Source organism: Aplidium turbinatum, chromosome 9, assembly GCF_918807975.1.
Source record: "Aplidium turbinatum chromosome 9, kaAplTurb1.1, whole genome shotgun sequence".
Classification (NCBI taxonomy): domain Eukaryota; kingdom Metazoa; phylum Chordata; class Ascidiacea; order Aplousobranchia; family Polyclinidae; genus Aplidium; species Aplidium turbinatum.
The window spans coordinates 11580928-11608553 of NC_137480.1; the positions used below are offsets into that span (position 1 = coordinate 11580928).

At 37.3% G+C, this 27626-nt stretch overlaps 3 protein-coding genes across 4 annotated transcripts; all 3 read right to left on the reverse strand.

Annotated features, from left to right (window-relative positions):
* Positions 1-1152: 1152 nt before the first annotated feature.
* Positions 1153-5455, reverse strand: LOC145777612 (perlucin-like). Of its 2 annotated transcripts, none has more exons than XM_082589044.1 (5): positions 5281-5455; positions 4175-4277; positions 3593-3625; positions 2447-2603; positions 1153-1659 (listed from the first exon to the last, which is right to left on the reverse strand). In XM_082589044.1, the coding sequence occupies exons 1-5, from the start codon at positions 5437-5439 to the stop codon at positions 1389-1391; spliced, it is 723 nt and encodes a 240-aa protein (XP_082445170.1). In that variant the 5' UTR covers positions 5440-5455; the 3' UTR covers positions 1153-1388. The 2 variants fall into 2 exon arrangements, with proteins under 2 accessions (XP_082445170.1, XP_082445169.1); XM_082589043.1 differs by lacking the exon at positions 5281-5455 and adding an exon at positions 4913-5107.
* Positions 5456-9808: 4353 nt separating this feature from the next.
* LOC145776684 (uncharacterized) lies at positions 9809-13256 on the reverse strand. Its single transcript, XM_082587915.1, has 3 exons — positions 13104-13256; positions 11319-11385; positions 9809-10880 (listed from the first exon to the last, which is right to left on the reverse strand). The coding sequence occupies exons 1-3, from the start codon at positions 13254-13256 to the stop codon at positions 10021-10023; spliced, it is 1080 nt and encodes a 359-aa protein (XP_082444041.1). The 3' UTR covers positions 9809-10020.
* Positions 13257-16968: 3712 nt separating this feature from the next.
* LOC145777651 (leukocyte surface antigen CD53-like) lies at positions 16969-24004 on the reverse strand. Its single transcript, XM_082589081.1, has 5 exons — positions 23788-24004; positions 21522-21731; positions 19964-20125; positions 18379-18522; positions 16969-18142 (listed from the first exon to the last, which is right to left on the reverse strand). The coding sequence occupies exons 1-5, from the start codon at positions 23854-23856 to the stop codon at positions 18044-18046; spliced, it is 684 nt and encodes a 227-aa protein (XP_082445207.1). The 5' UTR covers positions 23857-24004; the 3' UTR covers positions 16969-18043.
* Positions 24005-27626: the final 3622 nt, after the last annotated feature.

Consider the following 27626-nt stretch of genomic DNA (forward strand, 5'->3'; position numbering starts at 1 on the left):
AAAACTTACTGTCAAACTTCCCACCGGAGATTTCCGAATTTCTTGTGGGTTAATCTGCCCCTGCGCAGTATTGTACACCGTAGTGATAGACTTAGGCGTACACAGTGGCCTCATTACTCCTTTTTTTACCTTCCCTAGTTACTTTACTGATTTACTTTTTTTGATTTTACATTTATGTAGGTTATGCAATCGAAAAAAATCATTTGGATAGAAAATAACGTTTCTAACAGTAATACGTCATTGGGTTTCGAGATAAAGTGATCTGTTTAAATTAGTGATTCTTGAACTCTTTGCAGTCACAAACTCCTTGTTAGTTGGTTTTGAATCTTTATCCTTGGACTGACAAAGCCTTGATAGGTTATTTCTGGTAGTTTCGCATACTTGATTGATTGATTGATTGAATCTTTATCCTCGAACTGGGAAAGCTTCTTGCAGACCTTAATCCTGGCAGTTTCGCATACTTGTAGAGGCTTTGAATCACTGACGCAGGCCCGGTCACCGAGATTGACAGAGTGAAGTTTCCAATTGTTGAAGTCTTGTTGCCGGGGAATTATTCCATCCATTAGATGCCGCTGAATGGAGAGCAGTCCTTAACGTGCGTTGCTCAAGCGCACACCCTGAGAGCCATTTGATGCCATTTGAGCCATTTGATGCAGAGCCGTTACAGAGATTGGCAGAGTGAAGTTTCTGATTATTGAAATGTTGTTGCCGGGCAATTATACCATTCACTAAGTGCAGCTGTCTGGAAAGCAGTGCTAAAATGCGTTGCTAAAGCGCACACTTCGAAAGCCAAACCAACACCGCTTGATCTTGAGTCGAGCGACTGACCACTGAGCTAACGGGGCAGCCAACACTGACATATACACATGACTTGACGCTGACATGACGGCACTGACATCACACATTTATAAATAACTGACAAGCCGACGAACCACTAAACTTCTAAGAGTAACTTTTTGATAAGTTTTCAAAATTACTCTTAAAATATGTGATGTGTAGTGCCAGAATTTTAATGTGGTACTTTGTCTAAAAAAATGTCTTCTGTTTTTCTTGACTTCAAGTTCAAAATAGCTGATTTTAAATCGCTATGCTGCTCCATGACTCACATTATGTAATCAACATATGGTAGGATAAGCATCACACATATTTTCACAGATGCAAAGTGTATTTATAAAGTTAAAGCTTAGCCCAACTTGTGTTACAAATTATTCTTCCAGGTAGCTTTAACATGTTTATTATTTGTAGCAATGTGTAAGTTTCAGGACAATTTGAAAAAAAATGATCGCTTTGCTATACTGCACCAACTCAATTCAAGCTTTGATGAAAACGCAATGCAAAAGTGATGATATTTTAGTTTTAACACTCCCCAACGAATGCCGATTACAAGTTTAGATGGTTCCCACAAAACGCTCGCACAAAATTCCATTGTTGGATCCCTCGCAAGGAACGTCATCCCATCGGTAGTTCTTGTCACGTGATATGACGGCACAATCGGCGTTGTTGATATTGTCTGGTTGCCCGCTGTCCCAGGCGGTCGAAGCACCACGCAATCTCTCACCATCATTCCACACGAAGGTGCCTTCTCTTCGTACGTCTCTGTATCCAAACCAAAAAGCGTGGATATTTCCGCACCGTTTCAAGATTTCTTCAACAATGTAGCTGCAAAAATGAGTTTATTATAAATGGATAGCGTTTGACTTCTTAATCACAATTCATAAGTAGGCTACATCAAACATATTTTGTCTATCAGATCCACAATACTATCAGGAATATGACTAATTTAAATGGCCTTCTTGGTTGAAAACTTCCAAAACAATCGCACCATTTGTAACGACATCCGGATCCAAAACTTGCGATCATTTTATAATATCAGAAGTCCAGCTCCGGTGTGCTCCGGATAACATTACACCGTGGTCGTTTACACATATAACAATACTGGACCAGAATTTAAACTTAGACTGAGGATACATTTACAGCAGACGAATCAATTGTCTGGAGTCCTTTGAGCTTTTATAAAACTGAGTATAGAGTATAGACCCAACACAATAATATTAGTAATCTGGATGCCGGCTCAGCCGTTTTCGTACGGGCGTCGATCGAGCTTTTCTGCTTAACCATGCACCAATGGGGAATGACCTCTTCCTTTTATTGTAAATGTGGTGCTGAGGAACAAATCGTAGACCACATCATCAACGATTATACCATTTTCAAGCCACATAACGAAGTGAAAAGTCTGTGTGGTTTGGATGATGAAACCAAAGACTGGTTGCTCTACGGTAGCCTTCCAATGTAGTTCGGAAACATCGTAAATTTAGAGATAAACCCTCGAGCATAGAAGCTTATACGACGAACAATAATGTCAGCGTTAGCTTACGGTAATGACTTTTATGCAATTTGCAGTTAGTTAAAAAAATTAACATAAACAAAGATGATGGTTTTAACTTACTTTCTAGATGTGTCGTTCCTTATCCCTACAGTGGCTATGCGGGAACTCATGTCTCGACATGTGGTTCGAGCTTGGGAGTAGGGAACTGCTACGCCTGGTTTCGAGACAAAGTATTGGTAGCCATTGTTGCCAAGAAACCAACCGGGCTGACCGAGAACTGAAATAAAAACATTAATAAATTTTATCTGCATCTGGTTTTCTTTGTGTTTTGAAGATATGAAACAAAGCAATTTACAGGTTTTAAATCAAATATGTAACACATCTTAATTCATTCAAGTGTACATAATTTTAATATCTAGGCTTAATTATCCTACCAATCACATTAATCATTAATCTTTTTCTCTGTTGAATTAACGTAAAATAATTGTTGTAAATATAAACATATTGAAATAATACAATAGCAGTTAAACTGAAATAAATTAATGAAGTTGCTAGATTCAGTTTTCCATAGGCCATGGTCCCAAGAAGGGCCGTAGGAGTTTCTCTCTAGACCAGCGTTTTGTTCATAAATGAAAGAAATCAAGGGCTATAGTCGAAAAGGCACCACTCTGCAATCGATCTTTAAGTGTCTTGCCAAAGACACATGCTCTTGAGCGGTGTCGAACCGGCGGCCTTACTTAAATCAGGGTTCTCACCACTCGACTATGCAGCTATCTGCTAGATTCAGAAAACAGAAATAAAAGGGGGCATAGAGTTTCTTTTTATTGCATTCACAAAATTGACCCTACAGCAGTATAAATTTTATTTCGTAAGATTATAATTTTTGTCTATATCAATGAAAACTGTTTTTAATTCCACAACACTACAATTTACACAATATTATTTGGTGCAGTGCTCATGAGTTGGATCATTATCTTCCACTACGGACTACAAATAATCAAAAGTGGGAAAAACTAACTGGAAAAGGTGATCTGGTACTATGACACTTCCTCAAATGGGCGATCTACCTGACACAGAAAGCAATTACTAAGAAAACAAATCAATATCCTATTGGAAGAAAACCGGTTCCACAACATAAATTATATTAAAAAAAATTTTGAAATACTATTGTGAGTGTTAACCTGGTCAAATGGTTTAAGGTTTAGACTTGAGAAAAAGCTATTGATCTGTTTTCTATCGGACTACAAATATTATCTTGCAACTTACATTCCAATCTTGCTGTGAGCCGGCGAACTTTTTCTGAAATAGAAATTTTCAGTAAACAATTATGAATCTGAGAAAAATTGTTCGACCTTTTTATCAACTTGAATATATCGGACAGTAGCCTACAAAGCCCAAGATGTAAATGGCGCATCGAAAATTAAAGTTTTAATCTTGAGTGAGTGCAGACGTTATTTATAAAGTCAAAAAAAATTACTTATATAAGTAATGGCGTGTTCTTCATGAATCTAAGACATGCACTGCGTCTGCAGACGTTGAATCAAAGTAACAAGAAAGCAATTTGTCTGAATGTGTAGTTTCATGAATATATTTTTTATGTTTTTTGTGCAGCTGTTGCCGCTGTCAATATTTTAGAAATCGCAAGTTTTGTAAATTAGAAAAAAGACGTTTCTTTAAATCATCTTGATACATTTGGCCTTGCTTTTCAAAGATTAATTAACAACATTCGAAGAAATTGTAGGAAAACCTGTTTCATAGCTCTTGAGCTAGAAGCCAGGCTCATAGCGATCAAGTGCTAAATAATGGTTAAAAAACTCTCGCATCATGGAAAATGAAGTTTTATCTTACGAGCATCGGTTAAATCCTGGCCTTCAAATGGGTCGGGGAATTCTGTGCCTGGAGTTGTACGCGGTGGTCGAGTTGTACGAGGGCGGCTGGTTCTTGGTGTAGTCTGAAATATTTGTAAAGATCACGTTGCGTAGACAATGAAATGCCAATGTTTGCTAGGATGCAAATGTTGGCCAAACCTGACGTTTTCTATGCGAGTCACCATCCATCGATTTCACGCCGCTACCGTGATGGTTCACAGTGCGGTGTGCCCTATCTGTGGCTCTCTGCAGAAGCTGAGTTAACGTACTTTGGCAAGCGTACGTTTTGATGATATTTTACTTCATTAATCAATTATGTAGACGCATGCACAGTGCTTATTTTCAACATTTGCAGAGTTATTTTCATTGCTTGAAAGAAATCAAACGATTCGCGCCTGTAGCCTAATATTTCAAAATTTGGATATCCTTCAAACTAAAATAAAAGCTAAGTACCTAAGTACACAAGAAACTACTGTTGGGTTTAAACTAATCGGCCATTGAACCAGTTCGTACAACTGTTCGAAACAAAATTTCAACATTTTGAAATTTCAATGCAATACTTTTTGTAATACTTTTATGCGTTGTGTTTTGGATTAAAGTTTTGTGAAAAATTTGCTTTCGACCCAAAAATTCGTTTCGAACAACTCTACTAGTTCGCATCGGCAGTGGCGAAATTAAAACTTAAAAAAACTAATGACGTCATGAAAACAGTGATTACCCGTGGCCGAGAAGTAGTTGGCGGAAGAACCACATTGCCTCGCAAATCAGTCCAAATTTCCTCTGGTCTGCCATTGGGTGTGCGCCTACAGTAAGTGGGAACTCTACAGTCTTGAAACTGTGCGCCAATTTGAGAAACAGAAAATATTACAAAAACAAGTAAGCCGTATTTTTGCATGACGCAGCCGTCTGAAAGGTTTCTGCAAAGAGGTCAATTAGTAATATTTTTGCAAATAAGATTCTCTAATAGCTCACAAAGGCCCTTTTGAAACTGATTTGCAAGAGTTGTAGCTTTCTGAGCACATCACAACTAAATCATTTGTTGTTAGCTTAAAATTGCAAAACGTGTTGTTAATAGTGAGATTTTACCGCTGGTGTAACTGGATCTTTAGGATTGCGAATTCTTCTCCATACAGGCAAAAGTAGTGAATCTTTTGTTCTTGTACAGACTGCTGGAACTCTGCAAGCTCTGTACATTTGCCCGTAGCAGAAGGGGGCAATGATGGCAAGCACAATCAACACATTCATGATGCTCTTTATTGGGCTAATTTAAATGAAAACGCATGAACAAATTTAAGGCAGTGCAATGTCTCGATATATGTGTTAGTTCGATTGTTTTTGCAAGTTTTAATTTGAACTATTCATTTTTATTTTGTGATCAAAAACTACACCTTTCGTGGGGGCTGATTTTGCAAACACGTTTTTATTCTAGCATACAAAGAAAGGAGTTATAATATCGGAAGCTGCAGTATTGCAAATAAATAAATTGAGCCATAAAAGCAGCTTCAAACATCAAGAAGCAATAGCTTTGTCCGTGTAAAACATTGAGAATAAATTTTGTTTTTCTGTTTTTTCTCTGAAAAAGAAACTAAAGAAAAAAGTGAACACAATTACTAACGTTGATGTTACCTTTCAACTAAAAAACGTCCCCCAGCACAACAGTGTGCTGTCGGGCAACGCTAAACTCGACACATCGACTTCCGCGCTTGTGTGCCTCATGAACGTCCTCCATGAGCTTTTATACTCACTTTGTAAGAAAAACATTGCTGTATTACATTGAAAACAGCTTTTAAAAATTATTATCTTACTAAAACGCTTACGAGTATGATTGGTTTTCCGAAAATTACCATTTGTGGCGACACAGTATTTAAAAAAAAATCCGATTAAGCCTCTTGAGTTTTCTCTCTCATGTTTGTCAAGCTAAAAGTTTTATGCACCAAACGTGGTTTCCAGTTTTGCTGTCTTATTAAAACAAGCTCAAAAAGCATGTTATTTTGGAAATATAATCGGATAAAGTTTTATTTACAGCTCAGAAAATGCTAAGTTTTGTTGGCTTATGACAGCAAGTCATTACAACGCTTTCTCGCAATTAACCTGCCGACAAGAAAGTGATAGAAAAAAATAGGCATGATGAACGACACGAAAAAAATTCTTTCTGTCAGGTTGCACCTGTACTCTAATGTAGGCGTAGTAATAACCCACCAAGCTAATGAAACTTATTTTTTAACATTAATTTAACATCTCTAGATGTGTCAATGTTTTTAAGCTTGTAGTCCTACCACTGCAACATAAAGTTGTATTTCAAGTTTTGTACTTTTGTACAGGTGGTTTTTGGTAGCCTATGCGTGTCTGACTTACTTGTCTTACTTACAACAATACGTGTCTGTTGCCGATTGATTGCATCTGCAGAAATTTTTGCATTTGGGTTCAGAAACTTTGTGAGTGGACGTAGGCAAAGCTATGAAGTCGGAAGGATTTGAGGTGTCTCGAATCTTGGTGAAAAACGACTGGTAATACTTGTCAATGTTCAACGTGTCCATGTTTTTGAGCTTGTCCTACCACTGCAGCATAAAGTTGTATTTCAAGTTTTGTATTTGCGTGCAAGTGGTTTTAGTAGCACATACGTGTTTGTTGCCGACTGCTTGCACCAGCAGAAGTCTTTGCATTTGGCTTCAGAAATTGTGTTAGTGGACGTAGGCAGAGCTGTGAAGTCGAAAGGATTTGAGGTGTATGGAATCTTAATTGGTGAAAAACGACTGCTAATACTTTTTCTTATTGATCTTGTTCACTTCAATTTGTTTTAGTGTTGAAGATTATGTTTTTCTTCATTTATTTCGGACTGAGTAGGAGCAGGTCCAACAGTGAGGTAGGACTTGGCATGGACTTGGCCACGCGTGAAAATGTTGAAACAAAATGTTTTGAAGTGGGTCACACTTTGTTGTCTTTATTTGAATTTTTGTTTACACAAAGTCATCTGTCGATAAAAAGTAGCCCTCGTCACATGACAAACCAAACATGCAACTTTTTAAAACTAAATCAAGCAAACAAAATTGTCAACTATATCGGATGAGTTTATTATAGTCCAATGAGTTTATTATGTCCAATAATCTATAAAAAAATATAAACACTGAAGCTAACCGGGCGGAAGTGGAGTCTGGAGGGCTTGCGTCACAGAAGATTTTGGTAAATTTTATTTTTCTTTGTTGTTTTTGAGTAGTTTGTTGTCTAAGAATGTTTGTCTGTTGAAGACTCATATTTTGTATTTGACCAGGTTCATTAAATTAAAACTACGGTAGCTTTCTAAAGAAGTTGAAATTACAAGGTTCGGCTAAAATTTGAAGAAAAGCTTCATACATAATGAGTTGAACGCTCTGTTAGCTCTGTGGTTAAACGCATGAATCAAGACCAACCGGTGCTGGTTCGGCTCTCGGAGTATGTGCTTGAGCAGCGCATTTTAGGACAGCTCTCCATTTAGCAGCACTCAATGGATAGAATAATTGCACTTCAATCATCGGAAATTTCACTCTATCGATCTCGGTAACTGGCCCTGCGTCAGTGGTTGAAAGCCTCTACCACAGGGGTTTTCAACCTTTTTTGCACCGCGGCCCACTCAGAGCAATCAACGTAAGCCTCGTGATCCCCCATAAACATATGGAAAAATTGCATATTTAATGTAAAATTTAACCAAATTTAGTTGACGACGACATCCAGTTGTATCTCGTTTCGCTGTTTTAAAGCAAACTTCTGAAACCAAAAACGTCTTTTCATGATGTTATTACAGCTTTTTTACATTTTCTCCAATTATTATTTTCATTTTCTATCAAGCTTGGCTACATTATAAAAGAAAAAATAATGAGATTATTGAAATCAGCTTCAGTGAGATGGTTGGTGCTGCGTTTTTTTAACAAGCTTGTCAATGCATGGAAGTGTTGCTGAAAGACGTTTTAAACAAAATAGCCTATATACTGAATTTTTTCAATGCCATTGGAAACAATACTGACAAGTCCATATTTGACATAAGATACCAAATACGGTAACCTTGCTTTTTTGCCATGGAGTGGTCATTGGTTAACTAGTTTGCACAAAGCAACGTACAAAAACTAGGTGAAAAGCATTAAATGCTTTTCTATTTTATACCTTTGCAACGTCTGAAAGTAAACCATAAAATAACCTCAGGTCGATGAAGGATCGATTGCGAAAAAACACAGTTTTTAATCTTTTCAGGCAAAAAAGAATTTAAAACGATTCATGGATTTTCATCATCTCACGACCTACCGAAAAATGGTTCGCGACCTCCATCAGCAGTGTGAAAAAACTCTGCTTTACAAACTGCCAGAAACAACCTCTAAGAGACTTTCAAGGATAAACATTCAACACCAAACCAACACCACTTTTTTTCACGATTACAATAAAAATTTAGTCTTTAACTCAACATAGACGATAATAAATGTGCTTTGTAATTCTTGAGCAGTTTTTGGTATGCGGTAATGTCCAACCATCAGTAGGTGAACAAAGTAAAGTAACCGTATCATTATCAGACTATTGAGTACCGTACTAAATTAAACAGGGTGTAAGCACGCCAATTTAAGGCTGGATGAAAAACCGAATGGCAAAAAATAAGACAAATAACAAACTTGCACACCAATAAATCAATCAAAATAAGCTCATGCTGGTCGCAGTTAGAGAAGCTCTCGACTGTGAGAACTAAAGTAAGAAACTGCACGATTGAGCAACGCTGGTTCAATTTTAGAGGTAAGCACTTGAGCTACAAAATTCAAGGACAGCTTTTCATTCAGAAGCAAGTGCTTTAAAGCTTCTGCAAGTACGATAATCTGCCATCACAATTAGTCTTCTTCAGTCGAAGAATAAAGATTCCCATGAACTCCTACAAAAATTCGTCCCGATAGCTCGTGGTTACGCGCACAACTCAAGATCAAGTGGAGCTGGTTCTCTTCTCGGTGTGTGCGCTTGAGCAACGCATTTCAGGACAGCTTTCCATTCAGTGGTACATAGTAGCCTAGATTGAATAATTTCCCGGCAACAACAACTTAAGAACAATCTGAAACTTCATTCTCTGTCAATCTCGGCGACCGCGCCTGCGTCAGTGGTTCAAAGCCTCTACAAGTAGGCAAAACCTGCCAGACTTAAGCTCTCAAAATAAACTTTTTCGGTCCGAAAATAAAAATCAAATCAATCAGTCAGACTTTGATAACCAGTGAACTGTACTTTAACAATAGACCCAACCATGACCCAACCTTTGTCCAATCAATGAGAAGACCATCTGCTGGCAGCTCGTTTGTTGTACTGAATGACAATAAAAACACATTTAGTCGAAGTTATAAACAATATAAAGAACAGGGCTGTGGAGCGGAAGGGTTTTGGCGTGTCCAGGGTCAGAGTCGTTATAAAAAGGCCGACTCCGACTTGAAACAAACAATAAATGATAAAAGTTTTGCTTGCAGTCATTTTTCAAAACATTATTTCTTGTTCTTTGTATATAGTATATTTTTTGCCCGATTCCACAGTAAGAATAACATCAATTTACTGTACAATACTGTATTTACCACAGACATAAAAAGGTAGTTCTTTATGTTTTTTTGTATAACAAAGAGAGCAATACTCCCATTCTCGCACATCGAGTTCAAAAACAAAAAGGAAATTGTGAGTGTGAGTGTGCAACTTGCAATTTCTTAACAAAATCACCAAAAACAATTTATTTGATGAAGAAACTAAATCTAAAAAAAACGCTTTTTCTGTAGTGGGTATGAGAAGTGAAAGCCGTGTGATTATGCTTTTACACTTTGCAGAGCAAATTATTTCTTTAGCGGGTCACTTGATGTGTCGACCTTTCATGATTGTAGATAAATCGGTTTTTACAGAAGCAGGTGGAATTATAGGATGTGTCTTTCTCAGTCGAGCATTTCGTTCCCTGCTCTGTAATGGCCTGGAATTTAAGGAACGGGTCATTCCTTGGTTCACACTGTTTTGTTGGCATTCAATTTGACGTTTGCTGTCAATGTGCAAATTTCGAACGCTTATGATTGGCATGAAACTTTGAGAAGGACTGGGGATGTCAGAAGATGTAGAAGTAGTTGGACTTTTGATAGATCGACTGCTCAATTGTCCTGATTTTTTGCTACGGTAAGAGACAAAAGTATCCCCACTGCTAACACTCGTTTTTGACTTTGGTGTTTGTGGAGCCTGTGGAGTTTTTGGCAACAATTTTTGCTCTACTGACTCGGATTTATAGCTTAGCAATGACAATGATTGTAGATTGTTTGGACTTAAAACACATTCAGATGAATCGTCACACCGTCGGATGTTTAAGGAAACACACTGAGGAGCGGAGCTGTTTTCTCTGCAATAGCTTCCGTCTTCTTGCTTGTAGGGATGTCTTGCATGAAGATCATTACCTTTGTTTCTGTCTAAAGCTTTGATTTTAATTTGCTCGCTTTCTTCCCGGTTTGCCACTTTATGGTCTGGCAAAGGCTTCGTTCTGGCAGAAAAACTTAAAGTATCTTTCTGCAAGTGTCTGCGTGCAATATGTGGCAGCATACGACTTGTTGATGCTGGTCTTGTAGGTGTTGAAAAGTTCGTGCCGAGATCGGACAATCCAAAAATAACCGGATCGTTTGCTTGACTTCTGTCTTTAGAAGGAAATTTGACCTTTGCAGATTGTGCTCCAGCATCTGCAAAACATACCTTTGATAACTTTTGTTCATAGCAAACAGCCAGCCCCAGTATATGTCGTGAGTTTTCAAGTGGGGCTAAAGTTACTTCTGTGGCCTAGGACGGTTTAAGTTATGTATTTTATTTAAATAATTACGCGTTGCGCATTTGTGACGTATTCTTTGGCACTTACTTTTTAAATTTTATTTTAATGTAATAGGCCTATAAAGCATTGTTTCAAATCCCCAAGGATGGTTTGATATGCAGCCAAAAACGCTCACAGCTTTTTTCTTTTATAATAAGTTATGATAAACGAAGCAGTTGAAATAAATTCCGTGTTGTTGATTGGTTTCGTGTATTCATGGTTTAATAAAGTAACCTCTTCTCTGTTTACATAACGCAAAATGGATTTTTATAGGCTACGCTTGAAAAATTTTTCAATACATTTTCTCACCCACCTTCAGATCGAAATTTGCTCATGACGCCCTTTGATGTAAGTTGTGAGTTTGGCAAAACACTTCTCTTCTGCAAAACAATGGAAGTTTAATTGAAAAAATATATTTCCAAGCAACGGTAAAAATCAGAGCAATAGTTTTGAAAACATATTTTGACTATTATAAAATTACAACAGTTGTCCCCAATTGGCCTACTGAGCCCAAGGTTAATAGGCCCGCCCGCTTATTAAGCCTAATTTGGTCCGATCTGGAAATGATAATTCTATAAGAGTGACAGAGAATCACCCGCTTGATAAGCTCAAAATTGCTTGGTCCCAAGGTTGGCATTTATTATGGAAGGCAGTGCTTCTTTTTGACAACGTTCCGTTTTTTTTGCAATTGAAAGATTTCACACTAAACAGAAAACCTTGTCACAAAGTTCTACTTTTTGCATGAAAATATATTGCAAAAGAATATTAAACATTTATATCACTTTGAATTATCTATGTGCAACAAGCTAAATTAGTTGCAGAGTAGACTACGCAGCTGCGAGGCTGCAGATATTGATTGGAAAGGTCTTCTGAGTTTATTCAGCCCCATAATGAGCAGCAAGAACATGCAGAAAAGATTGAAAATTTCTTTTGCCAGTCGGTCTCATCAATATTCCGCCACCAGTAAACCTGCAAAAAATATTCCCTTTCTTGCAGAAGTATTTACGACCATACTGGCATTGATGTTGCCTACAAATTAGTTTTGAAAGAAATCTAGAAAAATAGCTTAAGTCTGGAACATAAACGTCTCAGTCTGGAACAGACATGGCAGACAAAGAAGAAAAAGCTTAATCCATTTTGAAAGATTATTGCAGCATTTTATATTTGTTTTGTGTGATAGCTGAAGATCCTGAAGCACAAGAAGATGCAGATGCGTTAGTTGTGAAAATTCCAATTTTAATATTTGATCTTTTAGCATTTTAAGATCCGACTAATTTGTTTTCATAAGACCTTTATTGAACCAATCGTTGAAAGCGTCGACATTTATGAATAAAACATGAACTGAAAACGTAGAACTGTGCGAGACCCTACAGTGAATGAGACAAAAAACCTACAAGGTTATCGATATTTTGAAAATTGGGATGGGCTAGAATTATTCCACCATTGCAAACAAACATCTGTAGTGGGCATTTTAATGTCATTCAAACACGAGAAGTAAAGAAAATAATTTTTGAGTCTGGGTTCAATAAAGTGATTTTCTAGGCAGTAAAAATCTGTCATCTTTACATAGATTTAACGTCTGCAGACATCAGGATGGTTAAATAAATCCACTCGTAACATGGGCACAATAGCCACATTTTCATCCAAAGGTCGCATTTTTAACAACACTATAACTAAGGACAGGAGCCGTTTATACCCACCTAGCCCTTATCAATTACAGCACAGCGTTGCATATAAAGTATATGCATTTAAAAATATAATACTAGTTTTTTTGTTTCCACCTAAAACTTGGTCACATTTTTTAAGCATCGAATACGTAAGCGGACATTTCACATTATTTTCAATTGTCCTTTGAAGTTGCTTATAAATAATCTCAAAAAGAAATTATTGTATTTACAGTAAGTCTTGTATAGGTTGATATAAGTCTAAATATTGTGAGTCTATCAAATCCTAATCCAATCATCGTTATTATCAAGGTAACCCTATCTGTTTAACACTTTAACCCTTGATAAGATCTTCAGAAGATTCTTATTCTTATATGCCAATGTATCACACTTGCGAATTTGAAATGTAAGTTTGGTGCGTACATTCAACTTACTGCATTAATATCTCCAATGCTTGTGATTTCATAAGCTGTATTTTCCTCTTGGTGGTGAGCAGCAGGGAGTGTCCTATATCCTTCCGCGGGCGTATCTTGTTTCAGTGTTGACCGCTTCAACTTTCGTTCCATGAGCACAGGTGTGGAAGGCATTGTTAAAATTTCAGTTCCAATTTATTTTTAAGTAGCTTTCACTGGATAAAACTTAGAATTGTTGAAAAGTAAACTTTAAAGTTAAAACTTGCACGATTAAAGCTTGATCAGATTCATGTAGAGTAGACTGGATTTTTGCATTAACTTTCAGTAAACTAGCAAAAAATACCAAGCTGTTTCAAAATAAATTTAATTTATGCATAAATGTGCATTCTGATATAGGTTGAATATATTTCTTGTTAGATAAAAGCGTGTAGCAAGCCGACAGTAAATCATTTCATGGCCGCTGTTCATTGCTAGCAGCTCAACCTCTTTGCTATTTCTCTGCGTTGCTTCACACTGAAACTAAGCGACAAATAAAGCTCTGTTTCACTCTGGATAGACCGATACTATTGTATTTTTCTCTTTTTTTACTGAAAGCCGACGAGTGGCACTCCACTGGCAACTTGATTGGGTTCTATATTGATTACTTGGCGTTTGAACACACGATTCCGATGAAACTATGGCAGAAATTAATTTGAAGCGGACTTGTGTTTTCAAGACTTCATAAAATTCATCATTCTGAAATCCTGCATGATCAAGGTCATTGTAAGCTGAGCCTACCTTCAAATTTCAACGCAACCAACATTCGAAAAAACAATAACTACTTGCGACTAACAGCTTTGTTAACAACAAGAGACTTCTCTATTCGTTTGAATTCGTTACTATTTGTGAATTGGTACTTAGTAACCAATCAAATGAAAGGTAGAAATGTTTTAGACAAGTTTGTTTGGATTGTTTTTCAGCGAAACATCTAAGAATCATTATTGCAATAAAATGACGTAGTAGACCGCATTATTGCTCACAAGCCTACATTTTTAGTAGTAACAAAAAGAGTTGATGCACTATGCAACACTTAACGTATACCTAGATGAAAGCTGACTGGAAATTATCTAGATATCTCAAACATTAACTTGGTGGTTAAGCGCCCGACTCATAATCACGCGGCGCTGGTTCATCTGTCGGATGTGTGCTTGAACAACGCATTTCAGGACTGCTCTTCATTCAGCGGCACTTAGTGGATGGAATAATTCGCAGCAACAACATTTCAACAAGAGAAAACTGCTCTCTGCCAATCTTGGTAACCGGCCCTGCGTCAAAAGCCTCTACAAGTATGCGAAACAAACAGGAACAACCTATGTCAAGGCTTTGCCAGCCCAAGGATAAAGATTCAAAACCAACCAACATCTTCAAAACACATGACCCAATGCTTGCGTGATTCGCAAGATTGACCGCTTGCGACATCTAACGGGTGTTCACATTGACAGGTTATCGATGTGCTTTTTCACTTTTTGCGGATAGATGCGCATATTTATTTTTAACCTCAACATAGCTTTTAGACACTTCTACCTGCCATTTTTCTACGTATAGTGGTATCTAACAAATGACACCGGCTTGATCACGGAGGGTCAAAAGTTTGAAATTTTGCGATGAGCTAACAAAATGGCTGCTTGTGAATTTTTTCATCCGCTGTGTGTTTGCCGGACTGTGTCTTGACTGTTGATCGTGTTAAGTTATGATTTCAACTAAGTTACGATATACATTTTAGTTCTTTAGCTTTGTGAACAACGAAATAGTCATAATAATCAGGTAGACTAACGATGATCCCATTCTGAAGCAATACACTTCTCCATCACAAACACTTGGTGAATGGAAATGTTACAGACAACAGTACTTCTGCATTAAAAGAAAACACGATCTATCTTGATATACTGTACAGGCATGTGTTAGCAGTTTAATGTCCCTACAATCTGCAAGTATGCGAAACAACTAAGATTATGTCAAGCTTTAAATTGTCTCCTTTTAATTGCACTTAAAATTTCTGTGTTTTCATTGAAGTGTTGCCTTTTGTGAATTTTTGGCATCACTCAAGTGTGTTTAACATGTATAAAACTTATTCTTTTGATGCACAATTTAGTGGCAACGCCATCAAACGTTCTACACAACCTACCTTGGCAAGCTTACTAAAGCTAACCAGCTAATGGTTGTTTTTTATCGTAGTAGTTTTGTTAAGAGTTTCAGTGTCCTAAATCATTTATTATGTAGTCCCGACGCAATTCCACAAATTTTATGTTTATAGGCTACTGTTCAAAATTGTATTTCAACCTTGTAGGCCAGGGTTACTCAACTAATGTTAATATAGGTCCAGTGTAACAAATTGAATGCTTTTAGCGGTCCGGTAAATAAATTATTTTATACGTAACCACAAAAGTTAAAGTATCAATGCTGGTACCGAACCTTTTTTTAGGTAAAATGCAACTCGACTGGGATTTTTGACAAATTGTTGGGGGCTCTGGGGGTTTCGCCCTCAGCTACTAGGATAACCACAGAAAAAAATGCTTCCTCCAGGTAGAAATCTGTTTAAATAGGCCCTGAAACATAGCAATGAGGTTATTCTTCCGGAAGCCCGAGGTCCACCATCAACACTCAGAAAGTCCGGATTCGGACCGCGGTCCGCTAGTTGAGTAGCCCTGTTGTAGGCTTTCAAACTGTAAAAAGCACGTGTTGGTTGTTACTTGTTATACAGCTGTACAAATTAATCTGCTGCATTGCTTTCAATTTTCGCAAAAAAAAATTTGTACTCAACAATGCAGTTTTAAAAATATCATAGTTTCCATTAGCAATTTACAGTAAGTGGGCTACGTATGTGATCAGAACGCTGATGAAACGTCAAGTAACGTTGAAATACAACCTCAAATGCATAATTTTTTTGTACTTGGAATATTAATAATGCATCTCTTTTAAGTCCTTTTTCCAACTGCGTGTGAAACACAGCTGCTGTTTGGTGATGCCAAATCTTTGTCGATCCATAATTCTGCAGTCAGTGAGAAATTTGTAAAATCGCTCACTGTGCCAACAACTTCACTTGCTGCTGCAACGATTTAATTCCTTGGATCGCATGTCTCCAGGAAAATTTGCTGGTTGAGTTTAAGCAGACCAAAGGCATGTAGCTACTAACAAATTGCATATTTTCAACCGGGGCCCTGATACACTCTCTTTGAATTGAATTACAAATCGGCATGAAAAATTTCCGGTTATAAACAATTGCTTTTGCTTTAGTTTAGAAAGTTGGCCATAGCATTATTAAGTAGAATGGTTGCTGCAGTGTAGATGGTAAAAATAAAACCATAATGCTTAAGGTAGGCAATTCGCTAAGATTTAGAAACACTGATAGAAATAGCATGGAAAACACAAATTCTATTTTAATAATACTGTATTTGACTATTTGACCACAGTGCGATACCATACAATGGCATTTTATCTACAATAGCATAATTTGCTATCTTAAACGTACTTGTACAAATGCACAATAGCGTGAAAAAGCAATGAGAGAAAATTATCGTTTCTAGCACTAGTTGCTACGTTCATCTGATGAAATTTAAAGTAAAATTAACAACAAACAAGATGATTTATTGCTTCACTGACGTTTCGCGCACCATGACAATGCGCATCCTCAGAGCGAATAACATAAAAAATAAAATTTCACCAGGTTATACACTGCAGTGCGATTGAAGGCAAGAAAAAATGAAACACACAATATTTTAAAATATTGTGTGTTTTATTTTTTCTTGCCTTCAATCGCACTGCAGTATATAACCTGGTGAAATTTTGTTTTTTATGTTATTCGCTCTGAGGATGCGCATTGTCATGGTGCGCGAAACGTCAGTGAAGCAATAAACCATCTTGTTTGTTGTTAATTTTACTTTCAATTTCATCAGATGAACGTAGCAACTAGTGCTAGAAACGATAATTGTCCTGATGAACACCCAAACTTTTCAGTATTCAGAGAACATTATGACAAGAAGGGTTTCCAAAAACTTGATTTGTTACCTTTCTTGTGTGCCAGCTAAACCCTAAGCAGTACAAGAACTGGAACTGCTTGAACAGCAACTGCCAATGTGGTACACTGATCCCATCTAATTCAGGGATGACAACTAGATCGATTTTTTTCCTAAGTCCAAGCTTGAGTTGTTTACTTTCACCTCTTTTTAATTCGAGCTTGACCATTTTTTATCAATATCAGCCTATAACTTTATGTTCAGCAAAATGTGAAGTCTTCGAATAGAGCTTGGAAATGTATAGCATTCGTACACACAGCAAATCAAATTCAAGCGCAAAAGGATGTTTGAAATATATTTATTCCCCTAAATTTTGGACGGATTTTTTTTGTGTGTCTAAGGTCAACGTTTGATGCTTTTGAATTCAAGTTACAGTTGAAGTTTGCAAAAATACAGAGTTTGAACTCGAATTCGCGTTTTCGACTTGGCTTGCATGCATTGTGAAGTAGCTGCTGTATGTGTATTATAATTAAAGCATATGATAAATAATTAAACATTTATTGAAGTAATGATTCGTTTTCAATTTCAGAAAAAGTGAATTTCATAAATGCATAGCCTAATGGAAAGAGCCTTGGTGCCACGCTTGAAAGGGTACTGCTCAAGAACATGCGTCTGTTTCTTTGGCAGGACTCTAAATGACAGGCCTAAAAGTGGATACGATGATTTGCCTTCTTACTTTACTCTCACTTAAATCTATATCGTCAACTAACAAGCGTAAATTAAAAACAATTGAAATATACTGTATATAGTGTATAATACTGTAGATGAGAAACAAATTAAGAGTGGAATAAACAAACAAGACAATAATTTTCAATGTTTGGCTTTGAATCAATGTAGGAATAGGTTTTCAGCTCATTGAATTCTTTGATTTTGCATTAAATGGTGCAATTGGAAGGAAATGATAGGCCATTAAGACAACTTTTGTTTCAACGAAGTCCACTTTTCAGAAAGAATGGTAAACAGCTTGATCTGGCAAACGCCGTTAAAAGCAATGAGTATTGTGGCCGACTGCAAAGCATAAATTTTAGTGATTTATTGACAAAGCCCTGTTATAGAGTGTAGTTTATTTATTGTTCAATTTGAATTACTGTACTGTAGCCTACCTTTTCTGGAGTGAAAATAGGAAAATAAGTTTAACTAAAACACAGAAAATAAAACTCAAGCAAAAAAGTGCACGCTGTGAGTCGTAGATAAAATGTAACAATCATAACTTAGTTTATTACCTGTCTGTAGGTATAACTTACCTGAGCAAGTAATGACCAAATAACTACGATATAAAAGATATTTTTAATTGCTTGTACGCATCCTAAAACGTAACCGGCACACGGAGCATTAGAAAATCCTGCCTCAATCCAGTCTGATGGTCCATTTGCTCCACAACACTGCATCTAAAAATATAATTAACGTCTAACTGTGCTACAAATTTTTAAGCTTGGCATACGTAATGACATTGGTCTAGTCAACTTCCTCTAATCAGCCAAGATTTTAAATGGACTAAAGGTTTTAATATGTCAGAAATGCATGGGCTTTATCCAAGGGGGGGGTGAGGGGGGTGATCACCCCCCCACTAATTGGAGTGGGGGGGGGGTGATCAATGCAAAATCACCCCCCCACTCATTTGGCTTTGAAAAGCTTTGTGATATTTTATTGATCAAATTTTGAAAAAAATTATTTTCGCTGTTAGCACATTTTGAATTTTTTTCAATATGAATATATATTTCATTTCAATATGATTTTTTGGTTTGGCAACCCTGAACTACGAGCCAGGCGTTTACTCTGTGTTTTAAATTATAGTTTGCTTGGTAGTTACTTTAACAAGAAAAAATTCTGCCACTGCAAATGACTAGAATGACACCGCCAACCAATCAGAACATGTTATAAGAGGCTCCCGTCCAATTGTGACCTTTCTCGCACTCAGCCAGAGAGTTAATCCTTGTTTTGAAGTTTATTTGGTAATTACAGAAGAAAAAAGAGCAATAGCAGTTGTGAGAATCAAACCCACGTCAATGAAATGACTATTTTCTAGCCCAAACCCCTTAAGCCAACCAGCTGATAGAAAATCCAGCACTTGATTTGCTTTGTATCATCTTCTTTTCGCCCTTTTTCACATTACGGAACACGTAGTTTATGATTGGTTCAAGTTTTCATTTGCAGTGGCAGAATTATTTCTTGTTAAGTGACTACCAGTTTGCTTACCCAAAAATACCCTTTCCGAAACATACTTTGTGAAACGACTTGGAAACCCTATGCTTCCAACAGAAAGAAGCTGATGCTGCAATGGGGGGTCTGGGGGGCGCAGCCCCCAGAAGTTGAAATGACTATGACGATTTTAGCCCACTGTCCAAAAATCACTCCCCCGAATTCTAAAAGTGGATAGAGCCCCTGCAGAAATGTATAGTCTCATGCTGACTCGAAGACTAATATGTCACTTCGCTGCTTCCTGTTGTCCGTTGTGTTGCATTTGTAATTGCAGTGTAGGCTACCGGTAGCCTACGTTGTCGCAATGGGCGCAAAATAAAACATGATAGATGGTCATTTATTTTTGTTTGCATGCAAAGCAAACGTAGGCTACATAAATGATTATCATTATTATTATGTCTTGCCTTAGGCTAGTAGGCTATTATTTAAGATTCAAAAAAATGTTTAGCATGGTCTCCATCGGTTAGGCTGCTTACTGTAGATTCAACCAAACCAATTTATTCGAAATTGCTAGCGATGGTCTTCTTTGTGTTTTCCACAAACGACTGTGTCCAAAAAAGGAAACACGCCTCTTGCTGCCGACATTCTAACAAAAGAAGTATTGATGTCAGAAATAGCGAGTCTACTTACCAAGCTTGTAGCTCTGTTCCAAGACAGTTGTACTGCTGTACTTTGATTGTACATGGGAATGTTGGCGATGATGCCAGAAGGTAATACAGGATCAATTAAGATAGCGAAAAGGATCATGTTGATGATGCCGACAGTTAAAAGTAACACAGATACTCCAACCAACTGCAAAAAATATTTTCTGTTAATGACAATTCTTGAGGCTGTAAGCTTATATACAGATAGCTTGTTGCACCATCAGCAAATCAGCTAAAAAAGGAATATGGCATAAATCTCAACAAAACTCATAAATTACGCTTGGTGCTTACTTTAAGAATGCTGCGAGTTTGCAGGAGGCCATTGTCTTCAAATTTGATTGTAAGGCAAACGAATCAATAAACAAAAGTAGGCTAATTATTGTAAACAGCTATAACTTAACCTCTTACGCTCACAATAGCTTCTTTGATATGGGGCATTTTGGATTTTTAACTCATCCAAGTTTCTTAATCAAAGATCGATTAGGTCTACCAGTTTTTATGCAAGAAAAGTTTAACTCTTTCGCGCCCAGCGATTTTGCACGGTTTGACCGCAAAACCCAGACATTTTTGCTATTATTTCTCTGACTTTAACGAGTTGACACGCGTGACACCGATTGTGTATTTTGACATGGAATATCTCATTGGAAAGATAATTTCAAGTTCTGACTATGAATGTTAGAACCTACTTTCCTAATACAACATATTTGAAGATGCAGTATTTTCAAAATGTGTACTTTTTTAACTTTTTTTTTTGTTAAAAATTTTGTGAAAATGAAGCATCTTACAAAAAAAATACTCCCACCTTTTGTGTAGAACCTAAAAACATTTTTTTTCTTCAGTGGACTTCCTAATGATATAAAGTGTCAAGGAAAAATCAAACATGCCTTGTTCCTTTAGTACACACTTTTCTTTTAACTGTTGGCTAAAGTAACCACACTTTGTCAAATTTGAGCGAATTTTTTTTTTTTGAAAAACACGAGAATATCAATAAAATAAGCATTTTACAAGTGACCAGTAAATTTATAGATATTTTGCTTCAAAGACAAAGTTTTATATCACGCATCAAACAGCATCATTTTAAAATGATGCTGGGCCTTTCGCATTAAACCTCAAATCATTTTAAAATGATGCTGGGCGTTTAGCATTAAACCGCAAATCATTTTAAAATGATGCTGGGCGCGAAAGAGTTAATCACAGATTATGGATCCATAAACACAAAACGTTTTCTTACAAAAGATTTTCAAACAAAGACACTTTTCAGACGACACATATTTATGAAATTTTGTTAAACTGTAACAATACTGAACAGCGTGTGAAAAGACTGCCTGTCAATAAAATAAAAAAGAAGAGTGTCATGGACTCTCATGGGTCTGCAGATTACTTGGGCAGTCAATATACAAAACCCAGAAAAACGGTTATCTTTAAGATAGCCTATTTAATAATGGTTTAAACTCTAAACAAATGCAGAGAAGAGCGCGAAAGTTGGTGAACTCTAGATACTCAATCATCACACACACACACCCCACACACACAATTGTACTTACTGCTTTGGCAAAAAATATTTTAGAGAAAGGCAACTCCTCCTTTTTCAACATTTGTGCAATGGATGCAAAACCAACAGTCCAAGATACTGGCATGAGAACTAAATTTAAAATTATATTGGCTCTTGCGTACGTGGGTATAAAAGGTAACAATGTAGACATGGCATCATATTCGGAATATGCATAGTACAATTGTGGCACCTCCAAAGCTCCCTAAAAAAGATTACAAAATTTGTTAAATGACTAGCCACAAAAGCTGCATATAGCCTACAGTATGTTCAGTTTGTCGTTTATATTGTTTTAATCCTTTGTGGAGAATATCGAAGTACAAGTATTACCAAAAATCCTTTTCTTGAGGAGTTAAGAGCATGAATGCGAAAAATACTTTCCGGGAAGCATATTTTCGCTTTGCATACAATTCCACCGACCGACCAATCAGATTATAGTTCTAGGTGGGGGTCGCTTAAAGTTATTCCAATGCGATGTCCAGCTACACTGTTTCAGTGGTTCATTGTTTTTAATCAACAATTCTTGCCATGCTGATAAGCACCGCAAGTGACAGTTGTCTAATAATAATCAAAGACGGTTTTATAGACTCTCACAAAAAGGATGAAAAACCAACTCATTGCTTTTTTAGAGGGAACACTGCTCATGAGTTACGATAGAAACGTTTTTTCGGTGACTTCCACAAGCGTTTGTTTCATGGTGCCTGGTTTCTTTCTCCTTGTTATTGGAGCCTATTTTCTCTGATAGGCTATGTTTGCAGATCACTATTGTTGCCTGTATTGCGATGTGTCAAATATTTCCTTGTTTACTGAAACTGTTAATTGCAAGATATCATTTGTAAAACAAAGTGACAACAACACTCTTGCTTGGCGATGAATATTCTGATGAAACCGTTCGCCTCGTTCTATAAGTGCGCAAAACAAGTGGCCTCGTTTATTAGACATTGTTAAAGAAGTCAAAAGTGTTGTTAAAGGAGCTTGGCATGGCAGTAGCGTTGTTCGACTAATTTTGTTGCTGCGGTATTCTAAGATAAATATTAACAACATGTAACGCTAGATACTGGGTACGAAATGCGTTCTTTTCTAGCATAAGTGTCAACCTACCTAAAATTTTATTATTGCGAACCGCCACAGCTATCCTTAGTGCCAAAGTGGCCCGCATGCAAAAAAGGTTGGTGACCCCTCGCATACTGTGCTTTTATATCTTTAGATATTATATCCAGACTATTTCACAGATTTAAATTTTGCCATTAGAATGTCAATAAATATATATTTTTTAAATGCTTCGGTTGAGCACTCTAACATTTGTTGTAGGCCTAATGTTGTTGTTGTTGATTCTGAGCTTGTTGCATATGTCACACAAGATTAAAAGACATCAAGTAGTTTCAAGATTATCGCATTATCCTATGACTAAAGTAATCTAAGGGTTGGGTATAGGCTACGCCGATTCAATGCTTGCTTGACACGCTGGAGCATAAGGGACTCTGCTGCGTGTCAGTGTACTGCGACGGAGCAAACAGCCAACCAACCACATCATCTTTGGGTGTCCCATCTTTTCCCCTCCCAATGGAATAACAGGCCTCCGCACACTTGACAATCTGACGAAAAGTTGGCTCCAAGTCCTTCCATTCGGCTGACCACAAACTTTCTGCTTCATACGAACGACGACGACGAGGGTTGGGTGTGTCAGCAGAGATTATCCACCGATTAAGCAGCTTAATCTGTGTACTATTTTTTTACCCACCAACAGTCCTTCTTGATTAGAATCGCCGATTAATGATCCACTGATAAACCTTGCACGAGCGGACCTTAGATTAACTCATAGGATTGGCTTAATTACTTTTGTGTGTCTACTCAATAAACCTTGAAACGATTTGAAAACAACAACTTTTTTGATTGGGATAGGCTTGAGAAGCGTTTGTCTTGTCAGTCGTGGTTACTGCGTAGCCTAGATTAAACATAAAACTGTTGAAAACTTCTAGTTTAATTGCACGCTAACCTACTTGCTTTAGGTTTTGGATGATGGCAAAACTACAGTATGATATTAGTCAGACATAACTTGAGTTGAATAAGAAAACACTAACAGCCGGAAGCTGATCACAACTTCCTAAATCTTCAGTAAAATGATCTCGGACTTTTGGAGCGGAAGGAATTCTATCGCTTTTTGAAAGTAAACTTTGATGAATAAAATAAACAGGAGGCTGCTGAAGTAGTAATACAGTAAGACAACCGCTTTAGTCAACGAGCTTATATATTTCACTTACCAAAACTATAAGAACAATTCCCACATAGCCCAACCAAACTCCAATTTTATTCCACAAACCCCCTTTCATAGCACACTTTACGGAGACTATGACATCAGAGTATCCTACTTAACCCTTTAACTGTAACTATAGGTCTGGGAGATCCGGTGACAGAGATAATTTACTTTTTTGTTTCTTGATCTTTCGAGCTGTTGCCCCGGAAATGCCTAAAATAATTTCTTCTGCAAAATGTAAAGGCAGAGTTTAAAGGGTTAATCAAACACAAAAGTTGATACGCTAAAACAATAGGTCCCCTCAAACTGTATTTACGAGCCTCCGAGGCCAAGTTGTAGTTCAAAGTTAATATAGAATTAAAGTTAACAACTAGGCTATAGCCTATCTTAGGGACAATTAAGAAGGACAATGAAAAGTCGTCAAGAAATGAATACGTGCGTGCCTCTTGATGCTGCTGATTCTGGAGCAGATGTACTAACTAGGAAGAAAATTAAAAAAAAGAAAAATAGAACAGAAAAAGCAGGTGATTTTGATAAAAAAAGATCAGTAGCCTACAGGTTTTGGTAATACAAGAGTAAACTTCATTGCACGGGATGGAATTGTATGGCAATCCACACCTCTTAAAAGAACAAGATGGCAGTAACACACCATTCGTGTACGTTCAAAGCCAACTAATAGGCTATAGCTTACCAGGAGTAATAACTGACATGTTTTAGGCTTTCTTACTGTAGCCTACATATCTGATAAAGCTGTACACATCATTGTAACTCATACAAATAGGGGAAAGGTGGGGCTTTTAAACTAAAAATAAGTTTTTCAAGTTTAAAAATTTTGTTTCTTAAACAATTTCTAAAAAAAAAATTCACACAATTTATATAACAATAGCCTACTAAACATTACTTTGATTTTTTTCTACTTTTATTTTTGGTTAATTTGCAATGGTTTTAATCTAATAATAATCAGGCTAGGCCTACTGTTTATGTCATAGAGCAGTGCTTACAGCTAGGGTTAAATTCCGAAAAATTAGTTATCGGTGCTGACTTCCTACATTCTCAAAGCTTTTAATAACTTTATCTCGACATTACCTATCAAAAAAGCCGAAACAAACATGAAATTGAACAAGCCATTTCAAACTTGCTAAAGCTTTTGCATACGCTTATCCTTTACTCAACTGCAATTTCAGCCAAAGCCATTGTCAAAACTCTTGAAGACAAAAGCTTGCTTGATGGAAACTAGATTTCTTTGAATGTGCAGTAGCCTGCTGCTTTCAATAGAATTATGTCGTCTTTTTTGACAAAAATCTCTGCTAGAATTGGAAATCGGCGTTGGCTACCATAATACACAAGGTATTGATTTCTTTTTCAAGTCGCTGTGTTCAGTGGAGATTAAAAAGGAAGACAAAAGCGCGGTGTAGAATTACAACTCGTACCACGGCACAGTATTTTAGCAGGTAGGCTGCTTTAATTATTCAACAGAATAAACAGTGTTTTTTACAAGATCTTTTAATTGATTTTGCATCATTAAAGAAAATTTTACAACATCAGCATTTCGATACTTGAGGTCAAAATTAATCATCAAGGTTAATTTTTTTACATTTGTTTATTGCAATTAGTGGGAATAACTTAGAAACTCAACTGTCATATGGACGTACTCGGCGGTGTTCGTTTGAGGTTGTGAACTTGGTTGGTATTGAATCTTCATCCTCGGACTGACAAAGCATTTCTTTGTTCCTGACTTCTTATTCCACGCAGTTTCGCATACTTGTAGAGGCTTTGGACCACCGACGCAAGGCCGGTCACCGAAATTGACAGAGTGGAGTTTCCCCTCGTGTTAAACTGTTGTTGTCTGTGAGCTATTCTATCCACTTGGTGCCAAGGCCTATGAGAGGGGGGTACGGAGGGTACGGCGTACCCTTGAGAGCCCAGGCCTGTGTTTTTTGGGGGGCCCGAAATTGTGGTTTTATAGTTTACGCGCAAAAATGTTTGGTTAAAAGCATCCTAAACGACTGATTTCAAGCATAAAAGTTGTTATTGTTTAGTTCTGGGGGGCCCGTAATCTAACAAAAGGGCCCAGAAAGGTAATCGAGTGTTTTGCGAGCAAATTAGGGACCCAAAGTGGTAATTTAATGCTTTACATGCAAAAATGTTCTGTTAAAAGCACCCTAAATTAAATCACAAAAGTTAGTTATTCTCCTGTCCGGGGGAGGGGAGGGGCATAGTGTAGCAAAAGCAGGTTTGAGAAAAACCCGGGCAAAAAGCCCGGGTGTTTTTTTAAAACTATTTGACAAAAGTAGTTTCACGCTTATTTCACTTCAAAATGAATTTCGAAGTTAGAGCGGGAGCCGGAGAATACTTTCGGAGCAGGAGTCAAAAAAAGTGACTTCTCTCGTTCACCTCTGCTAGTGCTGGGCATCAGGGGCGCCGGAAGCGGGGGGGCAGGGGGGGGCGAATGCCCCCCCTGCTCTCAAATTTTCTGCAGATGGAGGGGCAGGGGGGGCAATGGTGCCCTTTTAAAGTTATGTAAGCTACTGCACATTTTGCAATATAACAATTTTTGTTATTCGCTTTTAGCTTAATTAAAATCTTTCATTTTTGCCTCAAAATAATATTTACGGCACAAAATTTTGCAACACAGTAGCCTACAGGCCTTAAAACTCGTTTTTTTTTTCGGCAGCCATCGTGGCCTACCGGGAGCTCCTTCTTGGCGGCCAAACCTGCGTGCTTGGAGGTCAAAATAACGTTAGCACAAGTAAATAGAATTAAACTTGCAACAATGCTAAAATGATCACTTAGCGTTGTTGAAGTCTGGGCCTGGGCGACGTCCTACAATAGAATCGTTGCACCACGCAATAACTGCTTTATCGGGATTGTAATCCAGTACTATTCCAACGACACTCGCACGAGTGTCTCCAATGTGGCTGATTTTATAGAAGTTCGCCACTCCCCTAGAATTCTTTTTAGCAACGAAAAACAACGTTCGACATGATTGTGTTGACGATGACTGCAAAGTAATAAAATAAGTATTTCAATGATTAAAACATTACTTGTAGGCTTAAACTGTGCTTAAACTGCCCTTTATCAGAACTGACGATGCACTAGCAAGTGCAAAATATTTTTTATGTTACATCTACTGACATCTGATCCCTGTTGCCTTAGCAATTGAGGTTTTAGCTATTTCAATGATGTACATTACTAAAAGAAGCATAATTTTTGCAAAATATGATCAAAAAATGTTTTCCCCATTGATGTCAACTAACTTAGTTCTCCTTTTTAACAACGGTTCAATGTCCGACAACATCGAATCGACATAAAAACGACACTATTGCCAGCCGATGTAAATTAGCACTTCGGATTAAGACTTTGTTAAAATAAACGTCGGAAATTACAAACAAGACTTACAGCGCTTGCGATCGCAGCTGGATACATTCCATCAACAACAAGTAGGCTATTCCCCGCACAATGCAACAGTGGCGATTATGACGCGCTGACCTAATTTTGCATCACTCTTCAGTTAATCCACGATCATTCTATTGCGAAATTAAATAATTGGCTAGAAGAGACCGGCGGCCAAGCTTGGCCGATTGAGGAGGTAGCACCGGCGGTTTATTCAAGCACTACTTAGCGGCCATGGCCGCAGGCTGCTTTAAGGCTTGACAGTAGGTTACATCATTATAACATAGCATGGCGCCCTTCTTTGTATACCGAATTATCATTATCGCTATATTTTATCTTAAAACTTGAAAAAAAATTGGCCTTTTAGTAAACAAAAGTGCCCTTTTTTCGTAATCTTGCCCCCCCAGTGAAAAATCGTTCCGGCGCCCCTGCTGGGCATGTGGTGAATGCAAA

Excerpts from the sequence above, each read along its gene's own strand:
- LOC145777612 (XM_082589043.1), bottom strand. The coding sequence starts at position 5,089 with ATGCAAAAATACGGCTTACTTGTTTTTGTAATATTTTCTGTTTCTCAA. Across the intron at positions 2,604-3,592 it reads GCTCACAGCAAGATTGGAAT|TTCTCGGTCAGCCCGGTTGG; the intron begins GTAAGTTGCAAG and ends TTTTTATTTCAG. Across the intron at positions 1,660-2,446 it reads AGGAACGACACATCTAGAAA|CTACATTGTTGAAGAAATCT; the intron begins GTAAGTTAAAAC and ends TCATTTTTGCAG.
- LOC145776684 (XM_082587915.1), bottom strand. The coding sequence starts at position 13,256 with ATGCCTTCCACACCTGTGCTCATGGAACGAAAGTTGAAGCGGTCAACA. Across the intron at positions 11,386-13,103 it reads GCATTGGAGATATTAATGCA|AAGAGAAGTGTTTTGCCAAA; the intron begins GTAAGTTGAATG and ends ATTGTTTTGCAG. Across the intron at positions 10,881-11,318 it reads GAGCAAATTTCGATCTGAAG|ATGCTGGAGCACAATCTGCA; the intron begins GTGGGTGAGAAA and ends TATGTTTTGCAG.
- LOC145777651 (XM_082589081.1), bottom strand. The coding sequence starts at position 23,856 with ATGAAAGGGGGTTTGTGGAATAAAATTGGAGTTTGGTTGGGCTATGTG. Across the intron at positions 21,732-23,787 it reads GAATTGTTCTTATAGTTTTG|GGAGCTTTGGAGGTGCCACA; the intron begins GTAAGTGAAATA and ends AATCTTTTTTAG. Across the intron at positions 18,143-18,378 it reads TTTGGTCATTACTTGCTCAG|TCGGCCACAATACTCATTGC; the intron begins GTAAGTTATACC and ends TATGCTTTGCAG.